At 42.3% G+C, this 27,142-nt stretch overlaps 1 protein-coding gene across 1 annotated transcript in view; it reads left to right on the forward strand.

Annotated features, from left to right (window-relative positions):
• Positions 1 to 10,847: 10,847 nt before the first annotated feature.
• The window catches only part of LOC307242558 (cationic amino acid transporter 2-like), a gene marked incomplete at both ends in the record, with an annotated part of 42,003 nt that continues 25,708 nt past the window's right edge, over positions 10,848 to 27,142 (forward strand). The window contains 10 exons of the mRNA XM_080017062.1: positions 10,848 to 11,190; positions 11,503 to 11,658; positions 12,118 to 12,274; positions 12,395 to 12,531; positions 17,337 to 17,559; positions 21,130 to 21,266; positions 21,693 to 21,795; positions 21,904 to 22,021; positions 22,733 to 22,841; positions 22,919 to 22,990. Coding sequence (XP_079873188.1) covers positions 10,848 to 11,190; positions 11,503 to 11,658; positions 12,118 to 12,274; positions 12,395 to 12,531; positions 17,337 to 17,559; positions 21,130 to 21,266; positions 21,693 to 21,795; positions 21,904 to 22,021; positions 22,733 to 22,841; positions 22,919 to 22,990 — 1,555 coding nt within the window. The remainder of the gene's footprint in view (positions 11,191 to 11,502; positions 11,659 to 12,117; positions 12,275 to 12,394; positions 12,532 to 17,336; positions 17,560 to 21,129; positions 21,267 to 21,692; positions 21,796 to 21,903; positions 22,022 to 22,732; positions 22,842 to 22,918; positions 22,991 to 27,142) is intronic.

Genomic DNA, 27,142 nt, shown 5'->3' on the forward strand with positions numbered 1-27,142 from the left:
TTGAGTTATGCACAGTGATGAATATGGATCTTCATTCTTATCTGGCATCATTAACTATTTCTTTATGTATATGTTGGACGAGAATCCAACAATATAATGCATACTGTTTTGCAACGAGTACTGTGGGGGACCTTGGCCACCACCCGCCCCGAGTCTGAAGGGTCCAGGCAAAGCCACGTACACTTGGAGCAGAGGGCCAGCGGCGATGCCGACTACCGACCCGATCCGTTTTGAAACACGGATCAAGGAGTCTAACGCACGACAGAGTCAGGGGGTCTCACCAAACCATGTGCTATACACTGTAGTTGTACTATAGTATGCATACTATAGTTTTGATATTACTCCAAGAGACCATATGGATTTACCCTGTCTATTCTATATTGATTCTACAATGCATGCGCCGGTTACAGTTTATTCTATTGTGCAGGTGCTGGTTGCAGTTTATTCCATTACACAGGTACTGGATACAAAATTTTAAACATGTCACCTTCTACCATAGTCGGTGGCTTCTCAATGCATTTTGTTATGTCTCCACATCGAAGCCTTTACAGTTAATGGTACAGTATAAACACCCACATTCACACACACACACACACGGACACACACACACACACACACACACATGGCCCTAGACACACATACACACTTGTAATCTCAAAGGTGTGTCGCTATTCCATGCAAGCAACAGGGCAATGACAAACGCCATTGATTTTTCTCTGTGCCAAGGTGAGCTTTAAGGAATAGCTTCAGCTCGGCACGAACAATTACCACTCCATTAGAGGGGAGAGATAGCGTCGGGAACAAGGAAGATACACTGTCGTGTGACCTACAACGGAGCTCACTGCTGGCTGTATGCCATCTATACTGCATCAGCAGTTGCTACACGCGCACGCAAGCACAAAGAGATGGTGTTTGTTTATTTGTACGCCCTACAATGGTCATGGTGGTTGCATCCCTTCACCTGCCCTAATGATTAATTCCTGCAAAGATTCACAATACGACTGAATTTCTTAAAAGTACTTAAAACTTAAAAGTGCAAAAGCCTGAACAAAGGGAGGTGAAGAGAGAGAGAGGTGATACAAAGGGGTGGCTGGTAGAGGAGAGTGATGCATGCAATGATGCTGGTGTAAAATGATCTATAACTCAATGGAACAAATACAGAAGCAGATGTTCAACTGTTTTAAAGACGGTTTCCTCCTGGAGTTTGATTGAACGAAAGGAAAGTGACGTTATTAATATTGTTTAAAATGAAGTTCAAATATCTAACTTGTTTTTTTTTTTTTCTCAGTGTGAAATGCAGACATTAAAAAGAAAAATTGCATCTTCCATATCTTGTAGATATTTCAATCAGAATTGCCAGCCTTTTCATTGGAAGGGAGATTATGTCATAGATAGTGAAAGCAGGAAAGCAGAAGTAAAATATAGGCACAGCTTTATATTTAATGATGTTGCTGCCATCTTGTGATGTCTAAAAAGAATTACAAGATAGACGTTTTAAAACCTTTGATATTCATCCCAACATATTTTTTCTGTATTGTCAGAAGAAAGCATGTGCATTTTAGTGGGTTTTTTCTTTTATTTTGTTTTTAATTGTACTTAATTGTGTTTTTATTTATTCCTGCCCTTTTTAAAGCACTTTGAGTGGATAGATCAATACATTTTTTTATGTGCTGATAAAATGTATTTCATACGATACGCCAAAAAATAATTGGTACAAGTTATTAAAACGTCAAAATATTAAATTATTTAACATTTTAATAAATATATATGTATTTTTTTCAATTTCATAATTAAAATAGGATTTTCAAATACATACAATTAAAATACTGCCCATATCCGCTGGCGCTCACGATCTTTGGATTCTGCTGGTACTCAATACCTTTAAGGTATCGATTGAAATAATCCAATATAAAGTAGTACTGAAAGTTCTCCAGTCAAACGACACCTGCGTTCAATCTTTTTTGTACCCGGATTTAGAAGAAAAATGACTATTTGTATGGATTGGTTCGCAGCCAATCACCGCAAGCGTTTCTCGATTTAACGTGACGTGTGATTGGCAGGACAGTCTATTAGAGAAGAGGTTCACAATTTTTCAAGTTCGTCTTAAAACAACAGTCAGTTGTTCATTACAACCATGAAAGAGGTTTTCCTCGCTTAACTGGTTATTTATTTAAAAAAATGAGATTGTCCAGATACGTTTTTTTTCCATTTTAGTTCTTTGATGAATATTTTCATAATTTGAACACTTTCAAAATGTATAAGTGTAAAAATAATTTGGATGGGGAGGGGTGGTGGCCATTTTACACAACTGAATGCTTCCATTCACATGATGGGTATAGTAGAATAAAAAGTTCTAGAATGACATACTCTATCAGTGTCACTTTAAGGTTACCGGTATTAGGACTGGTATCGTAATTTTTTCAACAATACCCAGCCCTACAGTATAAGCAATGTGTATAAGAGAGGTAATGCAGTACAGGTTAAACTATCACATATGCGTCTTGGTGTCCAGTGTATACCGTTTGGGACCTTATGTCATCATCTGTAAAAGTGGATCATCTAACTCCCGTATTGTATGTAATAATAATAATAAAATTGTATGTATGTATGAAAAAAAAAAAAAAAAAAGATTTGTCGGAAGGCATGCAAGAAAGATAATTGGAAATTATGAAGATTAGAAAGTTAAGATGACAGAGTGGGTATATATTTTGAAAATGCAAATGATGTGCATTTCATCTAAATTAATTCATTAACAACATGTTTTTATCTATTTATTTTTAAATTTGAATTAATTCATAGTTTATTTATTTGCCATAGATCGTACTTTATTGCTTGCCCATCTCTCGGCCGCAGAGTTTAATTACTCACAAGTTCTTTACATTTGCTTGATGGAAATTAAATGACATGAAATCATTGTGATCTACACATGTGCTGTAATTATTTTTCCTCACTGAAATGTATATTCCCCATTTGACCTCAATTGGACCAAAGTACAATGGGTACTTTAAGGGTGGGAGACCCTTTGCTCACTGCTGTGGTTCCCCCAGGTGACCTGTCTAAACAACATTGCACCCCTTGTTTTCATTGTGATGATGCACCCTCTTCAAAATGGGCGGATGTCACGCTCTGTACAGCCATATCGGGGGCCAAGCGGACAGTCATCACCAGCAAAACCTTCAACAGGTGACATCAGCAGCGTTGTAGCGAGGTGAGGTGCGAGGAGGAGTCTGTCACGAAAAATTCGAGTTCAAATATCATTCACTTTGGCTGTTCAATCAGCCTTCAGCAAACAGTACATCGTCGAGAAGACATTTTAACAGGCGACAGATAAAAAAATAGAAGTCAAGCGTGAGGGCAAGCGCTGTGCTCATCGACAGCTCGTTTCTCTTCGCTCGGTGCGTTATCGCTGCTCCTGCAAACTGGAGGCAGACGGTGTCATTCACAGGAAGAGCCACAGGAACGCACCGTGCAGAAAAGTAAGGATTTGAGACACTACGGAACGAGTACAGCTTTCACGTGAATAGGCCGGGCCTTGTGATAGTGCCAAAACTACTTAGCCATATTGACACGCTCTCGTAAAAACCAAACAGAAAAAACAAACAAGCCCCGAGTTTCGCCCGGCACCATAGACATTTAAATGTCTGCTCTTTCAGCTACAATAATAAACGCAGCATGTACCTTGAGAGTCTGAATGGAGTCGGGTCGATTCGGGAGCCGTATGTTTATTCGCTCGGCTGGTTGAACGCCTCGACTAAAATTAGATGATGAGTTAGGTGAGTTAGCAACAGGTACCGGCAAGCAATGGAACAACAAAATATATAATAATGTATAATTATTGTGCTTGCGTCATGAAAATGGGACGACCGCTCCTGCTCTCTCACGTAAAGAACGAAAATTACACTGATCAGCGGAGGCACTTGAGCCTGCAAGTCTGCATGTCTGTTCGGCACACTTTCGCTGTGGCTTGTGTGACAGGTTAAGTGATATTTAAAATATTGTTTATGTTTACTACATTATTAAGAGGATTGTTTATGTTTGCCACCTGGGTTATAAGGGACCCCACAACTTGTTTTTTTCTTGCATATGTCAATTTGCATTTCTCTATCTATCTAGCTATCTCTATTAGACCGTGGAAAAACAGTCCTGCACCTATGTCAGTACGATACTTCGTTGAATAGCTTCCCAACTTTACTTGATAACTTTACCTGATTTTGGATTACGGATTTCGGATTGTTCCCATTGTGATATCCACACAATTTTTTTGGCTTTCACCCTCGCCTGAACTGTTTTTCGGATTTGCTAACTATGCCAGCATCGATGCCTAACTCCCAGACTGGGAGAACTGTTTGTCTCCTTTTTGTCATGATTTTAATACTTATAATAATTTGGAAACAAATTATGTTTTTCAACCAAGAATTTGCCGAGTTGTTATCTCATTGTATGTCAAAACATGACACAATTGTGATTTTAGGTGATTTTAACATTAACAGTACATGTCTGTTGCCCTAGCCAGACTTTTATTACTGATTTTATGGAGGTTCCCACACGTTCTAAGGGCCACACCCTCGACTTAGTGTTTTACAGTGGTCTCAGCCCTGAAAACATTGAGACAAAGGATATTTGTGTCCAATCACAAAGCAGTTTTAGTAAGTGTGGTCTTATCCCAATTTTTTTTTTTTATCGCTCACAACAATCCAGTCCACCGCTGTGTTTTTAACTCTTCGTCAGCGAGTACGTTTTCTGAGACTTTCAGATCCAGATTTTAACACAGAGGAGCTCGTCTCTCATTTAAATGACATGTGGCTGACTGCCCTTACAAGGAGGAAAAAAGTCAAATGCAACATGGCAGCCCTGGCTAAATGAATCCACCCAGGACCTAAAGAGAGACTGCAGGAGAAGGGAACGGAAATGGAAGAAGAGCAGTTTAAACATTTTTCTCGAGATCTGGAAAGACGCTTTGCGCAATTATCAAAGGGCAGTTAAAGAAGCAAGTGCAGGTTTCCTTCCATTCCAACAACATACTTTGATTTAAGGTTATAGACTTTGTCATCACCCGCTCTCCGCTTACTGAGGCCTCACCAAAGATGTGTGAGGAGTTTTTAAACCTTTTTGCGAATAACGTTGAGAATATAAGACAGCAAATGACGCCCCCTGAAGTTATACATGCCAGTAGGGACATTGACAGTTATTTTAGCAATTTTGAAACAGTGTCATTATCATTTTTACTTGAAACTCTAGCCCACATTAAATCAACCACGTGCAGCCTTGATATTATCCTAACCACATTTCTTAAAGAGGTGATTGACACAATTGGACCCAGTATATTATCCATTAGAAATAGCTTGCTGGAGAAAGGCATTTTTCCTCCTGCTTTTAAACATGCTGTGGTCCATCCCCTTTTAAAGAAACCTAACCTTGATCTCTCTGTTTTTAACAATTGTAGGCCCCTTTCTTAACTTTGATCTCTATCAATTGTTTCGGAGAAGGTGGTATCAACCCAGCTTTTGGCTTTTATGTGTCACACTAGCATCTTTGAGAAATTCCAGTCTGGTTTAAGAGCTTTACATAGTACAGAAACTGCCGTCCTCAAAGTACCCAACGATATCCTTTTAGCAGCTGACAGGGGGGAAAGTGCAATCTTATTTCTTTTAGATCTAAGTGCATTTGGACACTGTAGATCACGTCATTTTAATTGACCGTCTTAACACCTGGGCTGGTATTAAGGACACTGCATTTGGCTACACACAGGTATACCTTCTTCCGAGACCTGGTGACTCAAACAGCCTAGCAGCTGTTGTAAATTGTCTCAACTATGTCAACCGTTCGGATGGCACTGAATTTTCTTCAGCTCAATAATTCAAAATCAGAAATCGTATTGCTCACTCCCCCAAATTCTACCGGTCAAATCGAAACTGGCCTCGGCACCTGGGAGTACCATTTGACTCTGACCTAAACTTTGAACAACAAATTTAAACAAGTGTCCAGTCCTGCTTCCTTCAACTTAGAAGCATTTCAAGAATCAAACCAATACTATCACACAGCGACGTGGAAAAAGTAATCTTAAAAAAAGTACACAAATTTTCTCACGACTTTCTGGCGTCAAACAAAAGTCACTCTCTCGCCACCAACTAGTTCAGAACGCAGCACCTCGGCTTCCTACCTGTTACAAAAGACGACATCACATCACGCCTTCTCTCCATTGGCTCCCTGTTCGGCTCAGAATCGTTTTTAAGATTTTACTGATCACTTTTAAAGCACGTCTGCATAACATATATGTTGACCCCATATGAGCCAGAGCACAGCCTTAGAATTCATGATCTGAACACACACACTTTTATTTCATCCGTCAAAGCACATTTTTAACTGGAGTGGAGTAAAACTCACACCAAAGAAATGTGAACTGTTTACGTCCAATGTTAGGTTTTTGGGCTGTATAGGGTCCAACCAGAGTCATAGTATGGACCCACACAAAGGCGACACTCGCCCCACCACAACTGGCCAGACGCACCATCCAGCCACAAGCCCTGAGCTCCCATCCTTACTGAGTGTGCTTAGCACAGGGCACCTGGATGTCAGGCCCCTCCGCCGATGCCCACAGGCCGCAAGATCAGATATGTGTGCCCTCCACCACCCGGGGCACCTGCCACAGAGAAGTCGCACAGCAGAAGCAAAGGCCGACAGCCACAGCCCGCACCCCAACCCACATTGACAAAGGCACGACGCCCAGCAAGCGGCTTCCTAGAGAGGCACCTGCCGGCGCTCTCCGCAGCCCCTCTGGGGAGGGGTACAACCCGGTCGTCCTCCGGCCAACCACACCCAAAGTTTATATATTTTGTATATTCTGGAAAATTGTTTTTTTTTTTTAGTGATTACAGTGAAAGTGATTACCTGTATGAGTAGGATGTTCAATCATCAGAGGTGGTAGTCGGATGTTGTCTGTTAATATTATTTAAACTTTTAGAGACTGCAATAGTTGAAAGAATTGCAGGAAACTGTGGCCACCATTATTATACCTTTGGGTTGGGAAGGATATAAGCAAATTGTTTTCAAAAATGTGAATGTGGGTGAATTATGAATGGAATTACCTTTTCAATTCTGTTGGTAAGTGTTTAACTAATGATCTTTAAATCACAATTAATGAGGCTTATGGGCCTATAGCTGGAGGTGAGCGTTGGGTCCTTATTGGGTTTGAACCAAATCAAAATGAGAGCAGTATTCATGTGCGGAGGCATGGTGGAGGTGGATTTAATCTTTGTAACCATTCTGATGAATAATGGGAATATAAGTGGCCAGAAGTGTAGAATTCCACTGGGTAGCCATCCGATCCAGGTGATTTATTTTTGGGCATAGAGAATAGAGCTTTCCTGAGTTTTTCTAGAGAAAGTGGTTAATCTAATGTGGTAGCCTGCTCTGTGGATAGTTTAGGGAAGTCGATATCATCGAGGAATGAGTTAATGTTTAATATTGATTCATTATCTGAGTGATATGGCTTATTATAAAAGTGTCTTTACTGGTGTCTTGCGTGCGTTATTCTACTTTGTGGATCTTTTATGTCTGTAATAAGTGTTTGTTCTCTATCGCATTTAAATTGATTGGCAAGAAATTTACAGGTTTGTCATTGAATTCATAATAATTCACTCTTGTTCGTTGCATGAGGATTTGTGTCATTTGATGGATGATAATATCAAGTTGAGATGTAATCGTCCGGATCTCATTTGGGATTTGCTCAGTGAGTTAGTGGGCTTGTTGGGAGTGCAAGTCTTTTAATCGATTATTTTTGTCATTCTTGTCCTTTCTTCTTGTGACTGGAGAATAAAATAATACTACCTCTCAGAACTGCCGATGCCATTTCCCAGAGTAAGGATGGTGATATTTCTGGAGAGTCATTCAGTTCAATGAAGAAGGTCCATTCTCTGGAAAAGAAATGATTATATTCTCTCCTGTCAGCAGTGAGGTGTTAAACCGCCACCTGCCAGGGGAGTTTGGGTTGGCTTCATTTATGAGGTTGAAACTAATCGGCCCGTGATCAGAGATTACAGTTGCATGGATTTCAGGATTAATCATTTTGGATATTACCGAGTTACATGTAAAAAAAAATGAAATTCTAGAGAAGCTTGTGTGGGGTGGTGAGTAATATGTGTATTCCCTCTTATGTGGATTATTTGATCGCCAGCAATCGCTAAGAGCAAGACCACAAATTTATTGTTTTATAATGTCAGACGAGTGCCAGGACAGGTTTGTAGGGATACATATCCACACAAACAAATGACAAATAGACAAGGATAAACATAGAATATTGCAGAGACAAACATACATATAATGAAAGACTGAATAGAGAATGAGAGTGATGAGAGAAGTAGGGAGGGACAACAACTTAAATCTCCGTTGTGAGACGCTTTGCGGAGGTTTTTAGATCCGCGTTGTCTTTTTGCACCTCGCAGACCGGGCGGGCCAGGAAATCAAGGCTGACTTTGATCTCGGAAATGTCTCGGAGGAGCAGACCAAGCATGTTCAGCTTCTTGTTGATGTCATGATATGCAGACAATATTGTACTGTGTACTAAATGTACTGATGTAAGTATGTTCTTTGAGGCTGCAGGGTTATTTTAAGCAGTATTGATGTTTGAGAATGCGCTGCATGGTTTTTCGCCACCAGGTATTCTCATTTGTATGTCTTTTTATAATATATATTTTCTTCCTACCATGTAGTTGTATGCAGTAGTTCATTGTGGCAGACCAAGGGGGGGGTGGTCAAGCCTCAGCTGCAGAAAGGCGGTGCAGGCTCCCATCCCAGAGCCGCTCTGCTACTGCAGATCGGGCAAATCAACAGAGGGACTCCGCTTATTCGTTCGATCCCAGACCCCGGAAATTATATATGTTTTGTTGTTCCCGCATTGAGGATCGGCGTGCTTGGGGGACATGTTGGACTGGGCGGGACAAGCCCGATACGCAAGCCACCGGACACATTGGCCAGCTGGCCCTGCACCAGAACACACCTCCACATTCAACAATGTGTTGCTCGCCATGTCTCAGGAATGTCAATTTTCTTTGTATATTTATTGTATTGTAATTGTATATTGTAAGTATTTTTACCTCATGTGTGCATTATGACAAAAACCAAACTACAGTTTGACCAATCACACAAGGGCTTGTAACGAGGCCCGTTATAGTATAGCTTCTTTCCCCATAAGAAGCGATAACAATCAGTGTGTAATTATCTTGGACAGTGAGAGATGGCGAATCCCGGATACAATGTCAAAGTCAAAGTCAAAGTGTTTTGTTTGTCAAATGCACAGTAAACCAGAGTCATTCTGAACATTGAAATTCTTGAAACATGGCGAAGAACAACTTCGCAGAGAAAAAAATATACATACCAGTAAAACACTGGCAGCAGTTTCAGAGACTTTAAAAATGCGGAATATGGATCATAAAAATAGAGTATTAGAATATTATAAATATAATATTATGAGATAAATATTATATAATATTATATTTATCTATTATTATATTTAAAAGTATTATATATTATAACTAGCAGCAGTTTCAGAGGCTGTAAAGGTAGTGAATGTGGACAATAGGAATAGGGTTTTATAATATTATTAATCTAATATTATAATATATTACCAAAAATATACATAACAGTAAAACATGAGCAGCAGTTGTTGAAATGTTTATTAATACCTCAACTTGGACTAGTAGCATACTCATACATTTTAATCTTGTGCATATTTCTGCACATGAACGACTTCATGCTTGTTCTCGACAACATACCTGTAGAAAATGTGCAACAGCAACCTCTACAGTCACACATTTAGATTGTCATCGATTCCACTGTAACAATGGCAGCAGAGAACAGAGGGAATATATCCTAGTTTGTTTATGTTAAGTGCGGAAATAAAAGCGCTGCAAGTGAAACCAGATCCCAGTGTCCCACGTGTCTCTGGCTGCAGCACTTGTGCTCTGAATTTGGATTGAAAATGGACAAAAGGTAATAACGATCTGCTTTTTATCTTCATGTTTGGAATGACCTCTTTCCACTACCGAACAGGACTTTTCATTATCATGTCAACTTCACTGTGCTCAGTTTTATGTAACATTGTCTGAGTTCAATCGCAGTTTGTGGAAATGCAGGGATAAACCTTCAAAAAATATATGAATACAATTTTAAAGTCTTGTGTTGTGTTGGAGAAATTATCCTGTGTTATCCTTATTCTGCAGAATAAAGAGGAAAGATACAGTCATGCTTCAGAGCAGTGTGCTTATCAGACTACCCCAACTACTGACCAAGAGAGTTATATACAGTATATATATGATATTATAGTTATGAATATAATGTTGTCTGCCATTGGTCAGATGTCATTTACAAGACCGTGCCCCTCAATTGTCAGTTACCCCCAAACGGTGATTTAACAATCAAACTCCGGTCACAGGTACAATAGGTACTAGTATGCCATAAAAAAAAAAACGCTCTTTCAAGCCTCCCTGGGTTATCCTTATCTCCATACAAGGTTGAATAAGGATAGAATGTGATCTGGTTCTTCAATACTACAATTGACATTGTTGAGAAAAACATAAACTCTGGGAGGCTCCTTAAAAACCCAGAGACAATGTTTGTAAAACCACGTAACATACAAAAGGCTATTGGCCTACGTAAAACATGTCAGACATCATTCAAATAGTTGATCATATGCATTTTTCTCTCACAGTGAAAACATGCTACAGTGATTAATATTTGTGATGTATAGTAATTGATATCCACAACTTTACCCTCATATCTTTGTTCAATTGTTTATCTATGTATCTATGCTACTGGTTTTTAGACTCTGCTCTTCAAAAGTCTTTGAGTTCATGTGCAGCCTTAACCGTAAAAAGCCCTTGGAGCTTGAGGGGGAAGTTTCCTGCTTCCGTCGCTGCTTGACCACATTGGACCTTGTGGCCCTGGGCGTGGGCAGCACCCTTGGAGCTGGTGTTTACGTGCTGTCCGGAGAGGTATCAAGGGAAGTGGCCGGCCCAAGCATCATCCTCTCTTTCCTCGTGGCAGCAGTAGCAGCCATCTTTGCAGGGCTGTGTTATGCTGAATTAGGAGCCCGCGTCCCCAAGACAGGTTCTGCATACCTGTACACCTACGTGGTGGTCGGAGAGGTGTGGGCTTTTGCCACCGGCTGGAATCTGCTGATGTCTTATGTAATTGGTGAGTAAAATCATTTCCAGAACAAAACATCCTCCTCAGAGCTAACCTTTGCGCAACCACAAGGGGGCCAGCCTTTGATCGCGCCAATTTTTCCCACACTTTTTTCACATCATCAGCTGGAGTGAAAAATCGACTGTGCCGAACGGATGGCGACAGTATCTCGGCCCATCGGTTTGAATTCAGCTCAACTTGAAATGTATACTGGCGATTCCAATGGCAGAGACAAAGGCAGTGCAGCTGCACTTTCGCCCCTATGTCAATAACTGCAGGATTGGATGTGCCCTGACGCTTGAATTCCATTGAATTTTCTAGGAACGTCAGGTGTGGCGAGAGCCTGGAGTGGAACTTTTGATGACCTCATCCATAACGTTATTGCGCATACTTTGAGGATCTCTCTAGCCATGGACTCACCTGCCTTGGCACCTTACCCAGATTTCTTTGCCGCTGGACTGATTATACTGCTGGCAGGTAATGAAATGTAAAAAATATAAATGTTTATCTTAAATTTATCTTAATAAAGTAAAATGACACAAGCAGGTTAAACAGGTTGACATATTCTTGGTTGCAAATTTCTTCTCAAGTTGTTACTCAAGTTACACTATGGAGTAGGGGGGAAAGCACTTCTCATTTTATTAAAGGAAAGGTTCGCCATTTCTCAACCCAAAGTCTTGGCTTTCCATTATTCCTGTCTTTGAAAAGGAAATGGCTCTGTACTGCATTTAAGTACAGTGAGAAGCAGCTGAGTGGTAAGTTTCTGAACAGTAAAGCGCTCAGGGAAGTTTGTTTGGAAGGTTTTAAAAATATTGAGCCAATCCTTTAATGTGGCAATCATGAGTGTTTCATATTTTAAACAATAATGCAGAAACCTTAATCCTAGTTGTTGACACACTAACATCCTAAATATATATATATATATACACATTCTAGGAATATTTTCATTAGGCGTGAAGGAATCTGCTGTGGTAAACACAGTTTTCACTGCACTGAATATGGCCATGCTGCTTTTTATCATCGTTGCTGGCTTCATAAATGGAGACTTGAACAACTGGCGCATCCCCGAGGACATGCTTCGGAACGCAACAATGTAAGCACTCTCTGTTATCTCAAAGTGGGTTTTTTAAGGATAAGTAAACAACATATGTATGTGACAAATATTCTCTTGAACCTGAACTGAACTGGAAATGAAATTCTTTATTTGTCTTAGAAACCTGTCACCTCCCTTCAACGATACTGTCGATTACGGCGTCGGTGGCTTTTTCCCCTTTGGCGTGAAGGGAACGCTGGCGGGAGCTTCCACTTGTTTCTATGCTTTCATTGGATTTGACTGCATTGCCACAACAGGTAAAATAGGGTACAATGATAATTCTGTTGTTTTTTTTTGTACAGATAATTTTAGGACATACAATACTTTATTCAAGCAGTTGTTTAAGATAATGTTCACACCCTGTGGCTGGTAGGGATGGGGTGAAACCACCGTTTCTTTTTAGATTTTCTAATATGTAACGTTAATAACACACAACATATTTTTTAATATTTAATCATTAATAATTGTCTTGTTTAGGGCATCGACCCCATTATAGTTTAGTTGGGAGAAACTAGTGTGTTGATTTTAGTAAATCAATTATTACCATCATCTGTAGGAGACCTGACACACCAGTCTCATACCTGAAGTGTGCAGTTCATCTCTCCTTCAGGGACCGCTAGTAATTACCTGATACTAAATATCACAAAACAACTTCCTTAATAATAATTTAAAAAAACCTTTATTTATTCTAAAATACTTGGCAAATAAAAGGTGATGTGAAGAAATGGGAAATAAAGAATTTAATAACGGAAATTCAATTAAACAGAGCAGAAAAGCATTGAATTATAGAATAAGAATAAGAATCATCGCTGAGTCAAACCCACCATTAGCAGTAATGGTGAATGTGATTAGGGATATAATAAAGGGACCGAGAGATTAAATATGATTCAAAATTCAAATCTAACGGTTTGAAATCTACTAGACACCAACTCCCGTCAAAAGCGCAGCAGAAGGATAATATTGTTCTGGTTTATATTTACCTACGACGCGTCTCAGCTGCTGGAAGCCCACGAGTGGCCGCTCGTTCCGCCCCAGGACATGATGGCCTTCGGCGGGGATGCTCCACTGTGGTGCAGCATCACGGGTTTGAAGGGATACGCCGTTGTTGGGTCTTCCGTTATCCCGTTATGGGGCAGCGTGAGGAGGTCGCGTTATGACAAAGCTGGACGGTGATACAGTACGTAACTCTTGAGTTCGGATCGGCTGGATTGGATCGGAGTGGTTCGGTTGAAACTGTTGCTGGTTGACTCGTTCAAAAATAACATGCGGGACCTCCGCCGGACTTTATCGGGTGGACCAGGTCCTTCCCCGGGGCTCCAGGACCTCCGGACCAGAGGCGGGTGCTGACACTGGTCCCTGCCATAATCTGTGCAAAATTAGAGGATGGAGTATAAATAAAATAGTGGAGAAGTTGCCCAGTAAAAAACTCTTTGACAAAATGGCATTCTACCAATTCTATCAAAGGTGAGAAGGGGGCATGTCTTTGAGCCAGTCCCTCGGGGTGACGTCCTGTCTCTACCTGTCTCTACCGGGGTCATTTAACCCTAACCCTAACCCTAACCCTAACCCTAACCCTAACCCATTTTACAATCCTATTTTATTCAATTATTTACGTATTTATTTGAGACCGACATTTCCCACACTTCCTCCACCACTGTCAATACAATGATTGAAACCTAACATGAAGTAAATCATTTTGGGGGGTTTATGAAAACATCCAGGCATTGCATACTTTTTAACATAGCACTCACATAGCACAAATTAAATGAAGAATAATCATTGGATGATAACAAATGAATACTTGTACTATCAATGAAAATAAAAATGTATTAAAACTAAAACATTGAATTTGGGGGAAGGAAATACGCGACGCATTATGTGAATCCGACACTTTCTGTCAGCATCCATCACTTTATGTCAGATGCCACATGATGGCAGCAAAGGCCCATGAAAGAAATACACCGAAACCAGGGCCTGTGGGATCTCTGCCATTCGTTGAACGACCGGGTTTTAGTCTACTTGGATTGAAACATTGTGTAGTCTAAACATAGTTTTGTTACAGACTAAGTTAATTAATAATAATGTTTTTACCATTGTTGTTTAAATACAGAGAATTAATGGAGAGAGGTCGGCAGGTAGATGTTAGCAGTTTATGGGAGGGGATCTGGGAGAGTTCACATCTCCGTGTCACTTCAGTGATAAAGAATGGGGAGGCGGTGTGTGTGTGTGTGTGTGTGTGTGTGTGTGTGTGTGTGTGTGTGTGTGTGTGTGTGTGTGTGTGTGTGTGTGTGTGTGTGTGTGTGTGTGTGTGTGCGTGCCTGTGTGTGTGTGTTTCACGACGGGGCAGTGAGGTTCCCTCCCTCCCTCGCAGGGACCGCAATCGATTACTCATGGGGCTGATCTTCAGATCCCATAATCCAATCAAAACTCTCTGCATTCACGGCTGAAAAGGCAGAGGAAGTGACAACGCCGCTCTTCCGTCCTACACCCGAGGGTATATATTGTGGCTCGACTTCCGCTTCCTCCTCTTTTCTTACTTTATAATAATAATAATAATAATAATAATAATCGATACCGAGACAATCATATTTCCTGCCTGCTTCACCTTACAGATCCCATTCGTGTGAGTCAGTGTGAATCACTGGCTTGAGTACTGTTTGGTGAGGCAGTATATATTACATTTATTTCTTTACTCGGTTCTGTGCCATGTGCCTGGGTAGGCAGCACACCCAGGCAGTGCTCCGGGAGGACACCGTGAAGTGCAGCTCTCAGCTCTCCCTGGCTACTGTCAGGAGACACGCGCCGCACTGGTGCGAGGAGGATGCCGACGGAGGAGCGATGTCCACAGATGGGCACCTTCAACCACAGGTGGTGGAGGAAATCTGAATGTGGTTTGGACAGCTGGGGGAGGACCTGTCGCCACAGACGACGCAGTGCATGTTATGTTCTCCTAGGGGGCGACCAGCCACCGTTGGGCATGGCAGCACTGGCCCACCCGTGGCCGGAGGCGTTGCTCTACGCTTTTCCCCTGTGGCACTGGTTTGCCGATCTGTGCGACGTGAGTATGTGAGTCTGAGATCTACTCATGCAGGTGCATGGAACGATTTCGCACCCGTGCCTGGGCCTATGGCGCCTTCGGGCCTTGTACCTGAGAGGGAGAAGCTCCGAGCTTCGGGGCCTCTCAGATGCGGCAGTGGTCACTATACAGAGCGCCAGGGCGCCCTCTACACGCTTCCAATACACACTGAGGTGGCGTACTTTTGCCCAGTGGTGTGAACAGTGGGGACACGCCCCCTCCGACTACCCTATAGGGCCAATATTGCAGTTCCCGCAGGCCCTCCTGGCTGAGGGGAAAGTGGCCGCTACACTTAAGGTCTATCTGGCAGCTATGTGCGCATGTCATGTGGTTATGGACAACTTCACACCAGGTAGTCACCCGCTAGCGTCTAGCTTTATCATGAGTGTGCGACGCCTGCGCCCAGCCCGGGTGTCTCTAATCCCTTCTTGGGACTTTTGGTAGTTTTGCGGGCTCTGTCAGGGCCTCTTATTACTGCAGACATCAAGAATGTTTCTCTGAAAATGGCCTTGCTGCTGGTGCTTGCCGCGGCGAAATGGGTAAGCGAGCTGCAGGTGCTGTCAGTCCACCCATCCTGCATACAGTTAGTGGGTGGAGGGGATAGAGTGGTCATGCGTCCTAGGCCCTTTTTTCACCCCAAAGGTCATTACCAATCTGTTTCAGAGTTGGTTCACTGAGTTAACAGCCTTCTCTCCTCACTGCCTTTTAAGTCAGGGGAGCAGGAGAGGCTTTAAACTTTGTGCCCTGCTCGGGCGCTGCAGTGTTATATGGACCGCACAAAGGGATTTAGGCATGGGGACCAGTTGTTTGTGTGCTTTGGCACCCAAGCAAAGGGTAGGGCCCTGTCAAAGGAGTGGTTGGCTCATTGGCTTGTGGAAGCCATAGACTTGGCCTATAGGAGCCGGTACTCAGAGGCTCACACACACCCCCTTAGGGGAGTGTCCTCCTCTTGGGCCCTCTTCAAATACGCCAGTGGGGGGATAAGTTATTATGTGAACCTCTTTCGGGTGATCGCCACGCTATTGTGGGGTGGTATATTGTCCCATGAGTAATAGATTGCAGTTCCTGCGAAAGGGAACGTCTAGGTTGCGTAGGCAATCAAGGTTCCCTGAGGAGGGACCATATCTATGACTGAGCGCTGCAGTACGGTACACTTCTGGGGCGAAAAGAGGAGGAAGCCGAAGTCGAGCCGCAATAAATACCCGTGGGGGGCGTTACGGAGGTCCCGCGTTGTCACTTCCTCTGCCTTTTCAGGCGTGATTGCAGAGCTTTTCAAATGGATTACGTGATCTGATGATCAGTCCAATTAATAAAAGATCTGGTTCCTCCTCAGGGAACTGTGGTTGTCTATGCAACCTAGACGTTATCAACACAAAGGTTGTGGGTCACCCTTTTGTCCCATGGGGTGTTCAGAGTTGTGGTCGTGGTGTGGTTGTGCCTTTGAAGTGTGTATTGCATGTAATGACAGGGAGAGACGGAGTCAAGTTCGTACTAGGATTTGTGACCCTCCTGTGGTTGAGGGGTTGAGGGGTTCCACATCTAGTGGTTAATTGCCTGACAGACTTGGGGGCCAGGCCGTAATCAGTGAGAGACAGTATTCAGATTCATAGGCATTGATGTGTCTCCTTTTCAGTAGGCGAGGATTAATCCATATTTCTGGGATAAAGTCCAGGGTTATGAAGGACTGTTCGCTCCAAAAATATTGGCCAAAACAAGTTCCATATTTTTACTGAACAATTTATACTTAGACAGTTCGTTTGGTGCCCCTTATAGAGTACATTGATGTGATCCGACATTTTCCCTTAACGACATCTAACATGCCTCTGTGTCTGAAAAGATATCAAATTCAATATCGATATGGGTGCATCCCGAGTGCATTGTCAGGCAGAGTCTTTTACCGTTGGATTTGAAAGCCACATGTTTTTTGAATTGAAGAATAAATACTTTGATGAGCATTCAGCCTCTCCTTCCTACCTGCTCTCACAGGGGAAGAGGTGCAGAATCCTCAGAGGGCCATCCCTATCAGCATTGTTGCTTCGCTGCTCATCTGCTTCCTGGCTTACCTTGGTGCGTCTGCTGCTTTGACTCTGATGATGCCCTACTATCTGCTCGACGCCCACAGCCCTCTACCTGTGGCCTTTAAATACGTTGGCTGGGAGCCGGCCAAGTACGCCGTAGCTGTGGGTTCCCTCTGCGCTCTTTCCTCAAGGTGCTGTATTGACTGGTGAACGTTCGAAAATATTTTCTTTTCAAAGGGAAGAAGTTGTTCAGATGATGCCGCCCAACTTACGTTATTATGGTATGGGGCCAATAATTTGGGAGTTGCGTGGTGCAGTAGACCCTACAGCGACTACACTTTGAGATGGTTCATTTGTTGAAGACTAATTTCACCCCTTAGGCCCTGGTTTGAACCTGGTTTGAGGGTCCATGCACAGCGGTTGATGGGAATGGAACTGCCCCTTTGTTTATGTTTTCCTTGTTTATTAGTAATAATCATCATCACCATTCTCCAAGCCAGCTTTGTGCTGATTCCAACCACTAAATTGCGTGCTGGGCCACGTTCTAATGCTGATTTGATCACATTTCTAAAGAAACGTTTAAAGGGAACCTATTTTGCTCCTTTTCCGAAGGTATATCAATATTTCAATATAGGTCTCCAAGCTCCCCAAAACATGTTTTTGAAGGTTTTTTTCTGAAAATAACATTCAGATAATGCATTCTAGCCATTCTAAACTACCTCTATACCAGAGCTTCTCAATTATTTTCTGTTACGCCCCCCCCCCCAGGAAGAAGTAAACATTTTGCGCCCCCCCAACTCTCTGCCGCGACTGTAAATAGTATCATTTGTCTATAAAATTGTTATAAGTACACCTCTGCATAACATTGTATCCTTATTAACATTAAAGAAAACAAAAAAAGAATAAAGAAAGAAATATAGATCAACTTACAACAAAGAATAACTTTATTAACATTGTTTTTTAGTTTGTAACAGAAAAGCCTTAAAGTGCATCAATTTGCCTGAAATTAAAAAAAAAATGTCAATCCTTATTTAAACTGTAAAATCTTTTTGACCATTTGATACTGAAAAATAAAATTAAATATAATCAATAAATAATAATTAATTCAAATTGATCAGCAACATTAACTCAGGAGCACAATATATAAAACACTTTGACTTATAAATCAAAAATTAATAAAACAATTTGTGCTGATTTTCTTTTTTTTATCAAAATGAGGAAGTCAGGATTAATGGCTACAATGAGCACATTTTGCAGTGCACAGCTTTTCGAAGCGGGGTTCAAAGCATGATACTGCAACTCTCAGCTCCTGCTCAATGTTTAGCTGGGACCTGTACTTGGTCTTCAGTGCAGCACCAGCAGAGAAGCCAGTCTCACAAAGATAAGATGTTGCAAAAGGAGGAAGAATGCCCAAGGCCCTCTGCCCTAAGAGTGGATACTGCCTCTCTACACTCAGTGTCTGTGATGTGAACCTCAGTCTCAATGTGGAGTCAGACGTCATATCAATGAACTGGTCCTCCTCTGCAGAGCTGAAACCAGTTGGAGCTGGTGCATTGAAAGGATCTTTCACCCAGTCATATTGGGAACTGTTTTCAGGGAAGTACTTTTTTAAAGAATCCCATCAGTGATGAAATATGCTCCTTAATATATGGAATCACTAAGGTAGCATCATAGTCAGTAGTCTCAACAAATTCATGCAGGTTCTCGAATGAATCAGTATTATCTTCATCAAGTCGCCTGGCCCACATTGCAAGCTGTCCAGTGAAAGAGCTGATCTTGTCTGTGACCTGAGGGAGGTGTTTATCTTTCCCTTGAAGCTGTAGATTTAGTTCATTTAGCTTTCCAAATATGTCACTCAGGTAGGCCAGTTTTTCCAGGAAGTTCTCATCACTAAATTTTTCTGCGAGGTCATACTCCTGCTCCAAAAACATCCTTATCTGCTCTCTGAGCTCAGAAACTCGGGACCAGACTTTTCCTGGTGACAGCCGCCTTGCTTCACCGTGAAACAGCACAGCTTGATGTTCAGCTCCCATCTCCTCACGGATCGCAGAGAAGACTCTTGTTTTTAGTGGTCTGGTCTTTATAAAATTGACTACACCTACAATGTCAGTCATAAACTCACTTAATTCAGAGGAAAGGTGCCTTGATGCCAGTGCTTCTCTGTGTATAACACAGTGTGTCTCACTCAGCATTAGGTGAGGCCTTCTTGATCAGCGCCCCAAGTCATTTTCTAATCCCTGCCACGGTCTGTGCACCATCACTGCAAACACCAATGCAGTTCTCCTACTTTAGCCCAAGTTCAGTCAGGAAGCAGTCCAGCATTTTGAATAGCTCTTCAGCTGTGGCTCTATCTCTGACATATTTACAAAAAAGTAGATCCTCGCACAGGGAGTTTGTCATGTCAGAACGTACATAAGCGATAAACAAACCGTCTTTGTTGCTGTCAGTTGCTTTATCGAACTTTAAGGCAAAACGTTTGTCTTTGAGTTTATCTACCAGCTGTTCTCTAAGATCGTTAGGAATGTCATTTATACGTCTGGCGACAGTGTCATTGGACGGAGGGATAGTTTTTATTTTTGCAGCACTTGCGTCACCCAGCATGACAGAGACCATGTCTAATGCTGCAGGGGGTATCAGCTCCTCTGCTATGGAGTGGGGTTTTTTGCACTGAGCAATTTGGTACGCCACCTTATATGATGCTAACAGTGCTCGCTGGTTTACTGAAGTAGCATTCACAAAGCGGGACGGTTGTTGGCAATATTCGGCACGTTTTTGCTGAAAAAACTCAAGCGGCTTATCAGCGTGATTGCGGTGTAATGTCTTTAAGTGACGCCTTAATTTATTTGGCTTCATGCTGTCCGCTGCCAACATTTTTAGACACAGTAAACATACCGGTCTTTCCTCGTCTCCCACCGTAGTCACAGTGAAGCCAAGCGCTACATACGCTTTGTCATATTTCCACGTCTTAGAAGAGACTTACGTTTGTCTCACTATCTCCGTCTCTCTCCGCCTTTCTTTTCATCCCTGTTAAATATTTTTCCATGGTGTCCCTTAAGGGTTTGTTATCTGCACTTCATATCTCCTGCCCTGTGCTGTGTGCTCTTGTTCGGTGCAAAAAAACCCTACTCCCTGCGGCAAAAAAAAGCATGTTCCCTGAGGTCACACTGGCATCGCTCCGAGGCCCCGCAGGGGGGCGCGCCCCACTATTTGAGAAGGACTGCTCTATACCATCCTGTTCCAAAGCAGCCTACAGTCTACTATTTTCCTTTTTTAGAAAGAAACTATTTTTTATATATTTCCCTCATCTTCAGTTTATTCAGGAACAGTTGGTATGAATTCCTCTTTCTTTCAAAAGATTTGTTTGTTTGTTGAGTTACTCCGATGGAGGGCAGTTCTGTGACATACGAAGGGATCAAAAATCTGATCGGGGTGTTTCTGTTGTTGTTTTCTGACAAAGGCTGCCCGCAAAACACAGTTTGTGTGTTAGTAGGCCCATCAGAGACCCAAATGTATGTGCACAAGCATTGGAAAAGTGAGTTTTTCATAATAGGTCCCCTTTAAGAGATTTCGATGAGACGGTCAATGCTGCATGCTACAGTATAGTAACTGTTTCAGGACAATGCAAGACTGCAAAGCAGATCACCTAGTCTACACCTGACATGTCTAGTTTGGCTAGCATTCCTTTAAATGACAGTCATATATTTTCAGTTTACAGCTGGGAAAACATGTTCTAGTGTGCAGTATCCATTTAATCTTTCCAGTCTCCTGGGGGTCATGTTTCCCATGCCTCGGGTGCTCTATGCTATGGCCAGCGACGGCCTGCTCTTCAAGACCCTTGGGAACGTGAGTTCCCGACAAGTCCCCCACGTTGCTACACTGTCATTGGGGGCCCTGGCTGGTGAGTAGATCAGTTTACGCTTATGAGAAACCTGCCATAGTACTGGTTTTCTTCTGTGATTGGAGAAGTGTTCTTATCCTACAAGTAAAAAACACACACATAATATTTTGAATTTTAGCTCTTATCATATATTACTTTATCTTACGATTTATGACTTTCTTAAATAAAATATTACTCAAAAATACTACTCAAGTAAATTATCAAAAGTAAAAGTAGGTTCCATTATCCTGACCTTTAGTGTGTGAATCATTGTCAGTGCGTTAATCTCTTGGTAAATGTAGGATTTTTGAAAATTAAATATAAGAAGTGTAGAATAGAAAATAGGACTTTCCTCAAAATTATCATGTTAAAGTTATCATCATATATCTACTTCCTTACTGTTATGGAATGTCTGTTCATTGAAACTTAAACATGTTTGGATTTCAGCTTTCATGGCCTTGTTGCTTGATCTGAAGGCGTTGGTTGACATGAGTTCAATGGGGACGATCTTTGCCTTCACTCTTGTTGCAGTGTGTATTCTCATATTGAGGTATGCACACCCAAACATAAGTACATATAATAAATGTAGAGTGGCCAAAAATAGATGAGGTAAATATTTCAGAATAAGACACAGCACCTAAACTGAACTCCACGCTAGGTATACAGAAGATTCCAGCTTGGAACACACATCACAACCATTTTCATTAATGGGGGTGTTGAGGCCTCCTTCTCATCCGACTGCCCAGACGTCTAAAAATGTCAACATAGTTATCATCGTAATTTGTGAGTACATTTTTGTACTTTTTCTTTTTAGCAATTTGGTTTACCAGAAAATCAAAAAGTTCTTGTGAAAACATTCAAAACGGTAATTATTTTTGTCCTTCATTTCCCCATGCAGTGTTTGTTGTGATAGCTTTGAGTGTGATGTTGTACAAAGCCATGCATTCACTGGTGCGCTGTGAGGCATGGAGCGTGGTGATTGTCTCTTTCCTCATTTTTACACTACTACTTGGAATAGCCATCATCTGGCGACAGCCACAGAACGCAACGAAAGCCTCTTTCATGGTAGGCAATCTGGGTGCCGGGGGGGTAACACTTTTCTGAACTTCATAGACTGTTCTAGTCAATTTCTCTACCTGCTTGTTCATAATATCCACATTACTAATGATTGTTTCTCAGTCTTATGTGTAAATATCTGAAAGCACCAATAGTCATCTCCAAAATATCTGTCACATTATCGATGTCGAGGTATTTGTAAAAAATATTGCGATATTTGATTTTTGTCAATATCGGCCAGCCTTAGTGGGAGGGTTCCATGCATCCCAGACATCTACTTATTGACAGCAGTAATAGGACAGTCCTGTTGACGAGCAGAGGGATCATTTGCATGGCATGGACTGTTGAAGTGCATACAAATCTACAGTACTGAACCAATGTTCTTATGGCTGGGTGATAACTGTTGCGTGGTCCTCTCCCACATCCCCCAGGTTCCCTGTCTACCTGTGCTTCCTGTCATCAGCATCTTCATCAATACTTACCTCATGGTTCAGCTGGGAGGAGAAACCTGGACAGCCTACGCCATTTGGATGGCAGTTGGTAGGCACATTCTGATTTCGAAGGACAGGTTTTAACACCAATTTAACATTTGATGATTCTCCTTTTCTTTTACACAGGGATAATCCTCTACTTTGGCTACGGCGTTCGTCACAGCGTACATAAACAGGCTCCCAAGGGCACGGAACGAGGTGAATACGGAGAACATTAATTTGGAACCAACCAACTCTACTGGATGATGGCTTGTGGGCCTCAGAAATCAACAAATTTCTGCAATATATATCTGCATTCCAATCCAATGCAGGGTCACAATGTTCCCTACATGCTGCCTGGCAGAGTGCAACGCCAAATGAACTGCAGACCAAATGCCCGCATTTTGAATGTCCTGCGTCATCAAATGCTGAGACCAAACATAACGTACATTGGGTGGGATGTGAGACAAATGATGTGTAGCTTGCAGAGGTTTTTCTGTCAGACAACTTGACGGGGCTTCTCATCTCGATCAGCAATCCACCTGTTCCACCTGCTTTGCTTTCTTCTCACTTGCTACGCTCCCTCTGCCTAACCACCTGTCGGGCTCTGCTCTTCTATCCAATGAGGGGATTCAAGCTCCTCGAACTCCTATATTTTGAGCTCACTAAGTATACCTATGTTTGTCGTACACTTTGTTGGGAATGACGAGCAGTAGAGCCCAGACACCAAACTCAAATGATGCGAAATGAAGATTAACAAATATCTAAGAGTTGTCAGTCAGACAGAAAACTGTAAGAGCTGACTAACGTAGGGTGAGTAAAACAGATTATGCCATGTACTGTATACCAAACTATAGATGACTATAGAATGTAAACTGAATTCATTTGACTTGATTTAGCGTCATGACGCCTCTTGTGAATCCCTCTCTTGCGCAGTTTCCGACAGAATAGTTGCCATACATATATTGTGACCCACCGCATACTTTAGGGTAATTTGGCGGCTTTCGACTTTTTTTTTTTTCTGTATCATGTTAGAGTGGAGAATCAGAGCTTACAAACAAGGTGTCACTTGTGCAAATCACGCAAATATTCTTAAAGCTATGACTTGTTAATGACAAGGGTATGGCAAACTGTGATTCTGAGATAATCACCTTCAAGGTTTTACCCACACCAGGTTCATTCAGCCAGCTCCCAGAATGCAAATGGGGTTGGCGGACAAACAAAGCCACATGGCTAATTAACATCCTGGTGAATGTGGCAATCACTGTTTTGTTTATGTGTTTTGAGGGAATGTTGAACAGCGTCATCAACACACAACTATTTTTGTTTTTAAAAAAGCTTTTATTTAACAGGTAGAATCTTCTTCTTTTTCTTTGGGCTGCTCCCATTAGGGGTAGCGGATCATCTGCCTCCAATACCTTCTGTTCTGTGCATCTTCCTCCCTTACACCAACCGCCTGTATATCCTCCCTCACCACATCCACAAACCTTCTCTTTGGCCTTCCTCTTTTCCTCTTGTCTGGCAGCTCCATCCTCAGCATCTTTCTTCCAATGTAACTCTCATCTCTCCTACACACGTGTCCAAACCATCTCAGTCTGGCCTTTCTCACTTTTCCACCAAACTGTCCAACATGAGCTGTCCCTCTAAAGTACTAATTTTTAATCCTCTCCATCCTTGTCACTCCCAATGAAAATCTCAACATCCTTGACTCTGCCACCTCCAGTTCAGCCAGCTGCCTTTTTGTCAGAGCCACCGCCTCTAAACCGTACAAAATAGCTGGTCTCACTACCGTCTTAGACCTTAGCCTTCACTCTTGCTGGAACCCTTCTATCAAAGATCACTCCGGACACTCTTCTCCAACCACTCCACCCTGCCTGTACTCTCTTCTTCACCTCTCTCCTGCACTCTCCGCTGCTTTGGATGGTCGACCCCAAGTACTTGAACTCATCAGCCTTTTCCACCTCCACTCATTGCATTCTCAGCTTTTCGCTGCTCTCACTCCCATTCAGGCACATGTATTCTGTCTTACTCCTGCTGACTTTCATTCCTCTTCTCTCTAATGCATGCCTCCACTTCTCCAGGCTCTCCTCAACCTGCTAGCAAGCAACCTACTCTTGCTACAGATCACAATGTCACACGGAGACTCCTGCCTGAGTTAATCTGTTAAGCTGTCCATCACCATTGCAAACAAGAAAAGGCTCAGAGCTGATCCTTGATGCAATCCCAACTCCACTTTGAATGCCTTCGTCACTCCTACTGCACACCTTACTACTGTCTGGCTGCCCTCATACATATCCTGTACAGCACTCACGTACTTCTCTGCCGCCCCCAACTTCCTCATGCAATACCACACTTCCTCCTGCGGCGCCCCATCATATGCTTTCTCTAAATCCACAAAGATGTAGTGCAACTCTCTCTGGCATTCCCTGTACTTTTCCATCAGCATTCTTAAAGCAAACATTGCATCAGTAGTACTCTTTCCTGGCATGAAACCATACTGCCACTGATCGCTGATCCCCACCTTAACCTAGCCTCCACTACCCTTTCACATAGCTTCATGCTGTGACTGATCAACTTTATTCCCCTGGAAACACCACAGCTCTGTACATCTCCCTTATTCTTGAAGATGGGGACCAGTATACTTCTTCTCCGCTCCTCCTTTATCCTCTCCCTTTCCAGGATGGTGTTACCCATCTCACCCAAACATTTTCATGCTTCCCCAGGTATGTCACCTGTACCAACGGCCTTTCCACTCTTCATCTTCTTTAATGCTGTTCTCACCTCATCCTTGCATGGAAATTGCATGCAACACTCCTCCTTTTTCAACTTCCACCATTTTATCTTTGGCTCTTCTTTCACTCTCTTCCTCTTCTTGGCCTCCAGAGTCATCCTACAGACCACCATCCGATGCTGTCTAGCAAAACACTCTCCTACCACCACTTTGCAGTCACTAATCTCTTTCAGATTGCACCTCCTGCATAAGATGTAGCCCCCCTGTGTGCACCTTCCTTCACTCTTGTATGTCACCCTGTGTTCCTCCCTCTTCTTGAAATACGTATTAACAACAGCCAATTCCATCCACAATTTCCTTCCACATTCCTCTCCTTGACACCATACATACCCATCACCTTCTTATAACCTCGTCTCTCATCTGATCCCTTCGCAACATGCCCATTGAGATCTTCTCCAACAACAACTCTCTCTCCCTTGGGGACTCTCTCCACCACTACATGCAACTCACTAAAGAATTCTTCCTTCTCTTCCATCTCACACCCAACTTGGGGAGCAGACGCACTGACCACATTCATTATCACCCCACCAATTTCCAGCTTCATGCTCATGACTCTCCGACACTTTCGTCACGTCCAAAACACTCTTGACATATTCTTCCTTCAAGACTATCCCTACCCCATTTCTCCTGCCATCCCCTCCATGGTAGAACAGTTTGTACCTGGTTCGAATACTCCTGGCCTTACTCCCCTTCCACCTGGTCTCTTATACACATAGTACATCTACCTTCCTTCTCTCCATCATGTCAGCAGGCTTTCTCTCTTTACCCTTCATAGTGCCAACGTTCAAAGTTCCTACTCTCAACTCCACTCTCCTACCCTTCTTCCTCTCCTGCTGTCTCCGGACACGTCTTCCCCCTCTTCTTCTTCTTCTTCTTCTTCTTCTTCTTCTTCTTCGGCCGACAGTAGCACAATTTCCACTGGCACCCTGTTGGTTACGGCACCAGTGGCGGTCATTGTTCATCAGTCCAGTACGCGCTGCTAACACTGACTTGGATCTATTTCACTGGTCAGATTAAGGGCCCCGATATGATTGAGTTCTTTCTCCACCCACTTCTCGTAATTCTTGGCAACAAGGAGACTAAAGTTTTCACAAACCAAATCCTCGTGTTGTTTACGGAAGTGACGTCAGTGACGTCAGGATTTCTTCTTCAATGTTAGACGTTGGTACACACCCCCTCCACAATGATGTCTCCGTTTGTGTGTAAAAGTAGTATGGTTTAAAGGTTGAACTCTATCAAAACGGTTTCACATTGTGACTTCACATCACATGGAATATGGATGAATGATCGAAACTCATATATTAGATGACTATATTCTCATATATATGAGTATATACTCATATATCATATATATCATATATACTATATATTGACATATACATCATATATATATATTTCATATATATCATATATACTATATTCATATGATATATATATGAGTATATACTGATATATATATTTCCTTTAAAGTGACCTGAGCGGTCGCTTTAAAGGAAACGATCGATCGGCATTGTTCAGCGTTATTCAGCGTCTCGGTAAGTGAACGGTTTTGCAAATACGTTGAGAGATAAAAAAATACA

This window comes from Zeus faber (genome assembly GCF_960531495.2).
Source record: "Zeus faber genome assembly, chromosome: 16".
Lineage (NCBI taxonomy): Eukaryota > Metazoa > Chordata > Actinopteri > Zeiformes > Zeidae > Zeus > Zeus faber.